Source organism: Belonocnema kinseyi, chromosome 1 (genome assembly GCF_010883055.1).
Source record: "Belonocnema kinseyi isolate 2016_QV_RU_SX_M_011 chromosome 1, B_treatae_v1, whole genome shotgun sequence".
In the NCBI taxonomy this organism is placed as follows: Eukaryota; Metazoa; Arthropoda; class Insecta; order Hymenoptera; family Cynipidae; genus Belonocnema; species Belonocnema kinseyi.
The window spans coordinates 128893352-128896143 of NC_046657.1; the positions used below are offsets into that span (position 1 = coordinate 128893352).

Genomic DNA, 2792 nt, shown 5'->3' on the forward strand with positions numbered 1-2792 from the left:
AATAACCTTTATCCGTTTGCTCTGGAAAACTCCGATATCGTGCCCATTACCATAGAACATCTTCACGGAGAGCATGAAGTTTTTTCTCTTATCAGAGTCTGATATGTGTAATGTTTTCGCAGCACAGTACTGCTTTCCATTGCTGAGATCAAGCTGCTGCATGTCTTGATCTGAATTGCCGATCCCGATGAAGGCGCAGAGCTGCGAAGTCTGTTCAGATTCGCCCTCTCGGAGCATCTGTTCTTGTCGCATTTTCCACCCGTCACCAAAAAGATAAATACAGGGTGGAGGACAAAAAAATCTCTTTTCGTTGCCGTAAGATTTCTGGGCGACTTTGGCGTGCAGAACTACAATCACCAAGTCACTCTGATCGCGCAAGTAGCGCTCCATGGCTTCACGTGTCAGTCTTTGATCCTGGTATTCGGGTCGATGAGTGCCAGAACCAAATCGCGGGAACGCTGGCATGACAGCCGTTTGTGAAGGCGCGGACTGCATGCCGTGCGCCATTGTGGGCAATCCAAATTGGTATGCCATATTACGATGTGTACCTGGAAAAAAAACTTTAAGGGCATGCTCTACGATGATCACGTGACCAAATCAGTTATGAAACCACGGCTAGGGCATTTTTTTTGGGTGTTAACCATGTACAAAAGCAATTATATGTATTGCTCTCCAATTTTGGAATATAGGAAATGAGACAAGAAATTCCATTTGCATATTTTGTTTGAGTAATAATTTTGAAAAAAAAACTTTTCCGAGTAAAAAATAAATGTGTAAAATTATTTTCCTTTTTTTGTGCTCACTGCCTCCACGCGGATTGAAGTATCTTGTTTATAATTTGAAAGAGTAAATAAAAAGTAGTAAAGAACGTTTGTATGCATCAATATGTTTATAATTTCAAAGAAAGTTTATTTACAAAATTGATCAAATAGGATATTACCATTCGAGATGTAGCACTTTGCAGGTACTGTTTGATTTAAAGTATTTCAGATATTTTTGATTCGCGTATGTTGAGCTCTGACACTTATTTTTGACTAAATCGTCGAAACATTCTAAAAAATTATTATAAACAATGACATATATACATATAAAATTCGTATGTATATTTAGTTTTAGCAATAATTTTGAAAAAAAATTATCCGAGTACAAAATAAATGTGTAAAATTATTTTCATTTTTTTTAGTGCTCACTACGTCCACGTGGATTGAGATATCGTGTGATTTGCATATGTTGAGCTCTGACTCAAATTTTGGACTAAATCGTCTAAACATTCTAAAAAATCAATATAAACAATAACATATATACATATAAAATTCATATGTACATTTAGTCTTAGTAACAATTTTGAAAAAAAGTTCGGGTAAAAAATAAATGTGTAAACTTATTGCAGCAATAATTTTAAAAAAAAAATATCTGAGTAAAAAATAAATGTGTAAAATTTTTTCATTTTTTTTAGTGCTCACTACGCCCCCCCCCCCCCCCCCCCCCCCCCCCCCCCCACACACACACACATATATATATGCATACAAAAATTCCTTTGTATATTTAGTTTTAGAAAGCATTTTGAAAAAAAAGTTATCTGAGTAAAAATAAATATGTAAAATTATTTTCATTCTTTTTTTAAATTATTACTCAAACTGAATATACAAACACAATTTGTTGCCTGATTTCATATATTCCAAACTTTGAGAGCGATATATCGTTGCGTTTGAACATGGTGAACACCAAAAAAAAAAAAAAATTCATTATCCGAGGACTGGTTTGGTCACCTTGTGTGCAATTATAATATAGATTATCAGTGATTACTTACATCGTTTCCAATTCAGATGGAAGCTGGACTTTTTGTTGTAGAGCGAATTTTTTTAAGGCTACGTATTTAGAATTCCAAGATTCTATTTCCTCTCGCATCCTGTTATTGTCATCCTGCATTGCTTCCATGTCTTTGTTCTCCTGGGATTTTTCAGTCTCCAGTTCATCCTTTTGCTCGATGCGTTTAATCCGACAACCGGCAGCGTAGCCTCGATTTTTTAATGTTCTTCGTCGCTGTTTCATACGCACTATCTCATCGCGAGATAGACCTCGAAGCTTGAGATGGCGATTCAGGTCGCGTACTGATATTGAAACGAGCTCATCGTCACTGACATCCAAACAAGGGCCCGGTGAAAGAGGATCCTGGAGGGAAAAAATGTGTAGGATTTAAATCATTTTTAAATAAGGGATCGCCCATAAACTAGATAGGGGGAGCGGTCTCACCAAACCTGCAGTTGAAGCCGGGGGGGGGGGGGGGGGGGGGGGGGGGGGGCAGCCAAAGTAACGTTACACGTATATTAATCGTTTAGAATTTAGAGAATTTTTTTCTGAAAGTACATATGGTAACGCTTTTAGTACGTTTCCAGATGATGTATGTTTTTTGTAGAAAATTAATCTCTTTGTTTAAACATTTAAGTTTTTAGTTGCAAATTCAAGTTTCTGGTTGAGAATTTTTGAATTTTATTAAAAATTTGTCTTGTTTTGGTAGTAAATTAATTGTTTTGGTTAAAAATTCTTCTTTTTAAGTTGAAAATTCAACTATTTGGTTAAGAATTCTTGAATTTTGTTAAAAAATCGTCTTTTTAGGTAATAAATTAATTTGTTGTTTTAAAATTTTTCTTTTTTAATGAGAAATTCAAGTTTTTGTTTCAGAATTCTAAAATTTTGTTAAAAATTCTTCTGTTTTAGTTGAAAATTCAATTGTTTGGTTTAGAATTTTAGAATTTGGTTAAAAATTCGTCTTTTTAGGTAATACATTAATT

The 2792-nt window shown here is 34.6% G+C and overlaps 2 protein-coding genes across 2 annotated transcripts in view; both read right to left on the reverse strand.

Moving 5' to 3' along the window:
* Positions 1-1941, reverse strand: part of LOC117179999 (suppressor of hairless protein-like) — a 3028-nt gene extending 1087 nt beyond the window's left edge. The window contains exons 1-2 of the mRNA XM_033372271.1: positions 1811-1941; positions 7-548 (exon numbers count right to left, since the gene is read on the reverse strand). Of these exons, the coding sequence (XP_033228162.1) occupies positions 7-534 (528 nt within the window). The 5' untranslated portion in view covers positions 535-548; positions 1811-1941. The remainder of the gene's footprint in view (positions 1-6; positions 549-1810) is intronic.
* The window catches only part of LOC117169772 (transcription factor MafK-like), a 7201-nt gene continuing 6215 nt past the window's right edge, over positions 1807-2792 (reverse strand). Inside the window, exon 2 of the mRNA XM_033356282.1 lies at positions 1807-2172. Within this exon, the coding sequence (XP_033212173.1) occupies positions 1807-2172 (366 nt within the window). The remainder of the gene's footprint in view (positions 2173-2792) is intronic.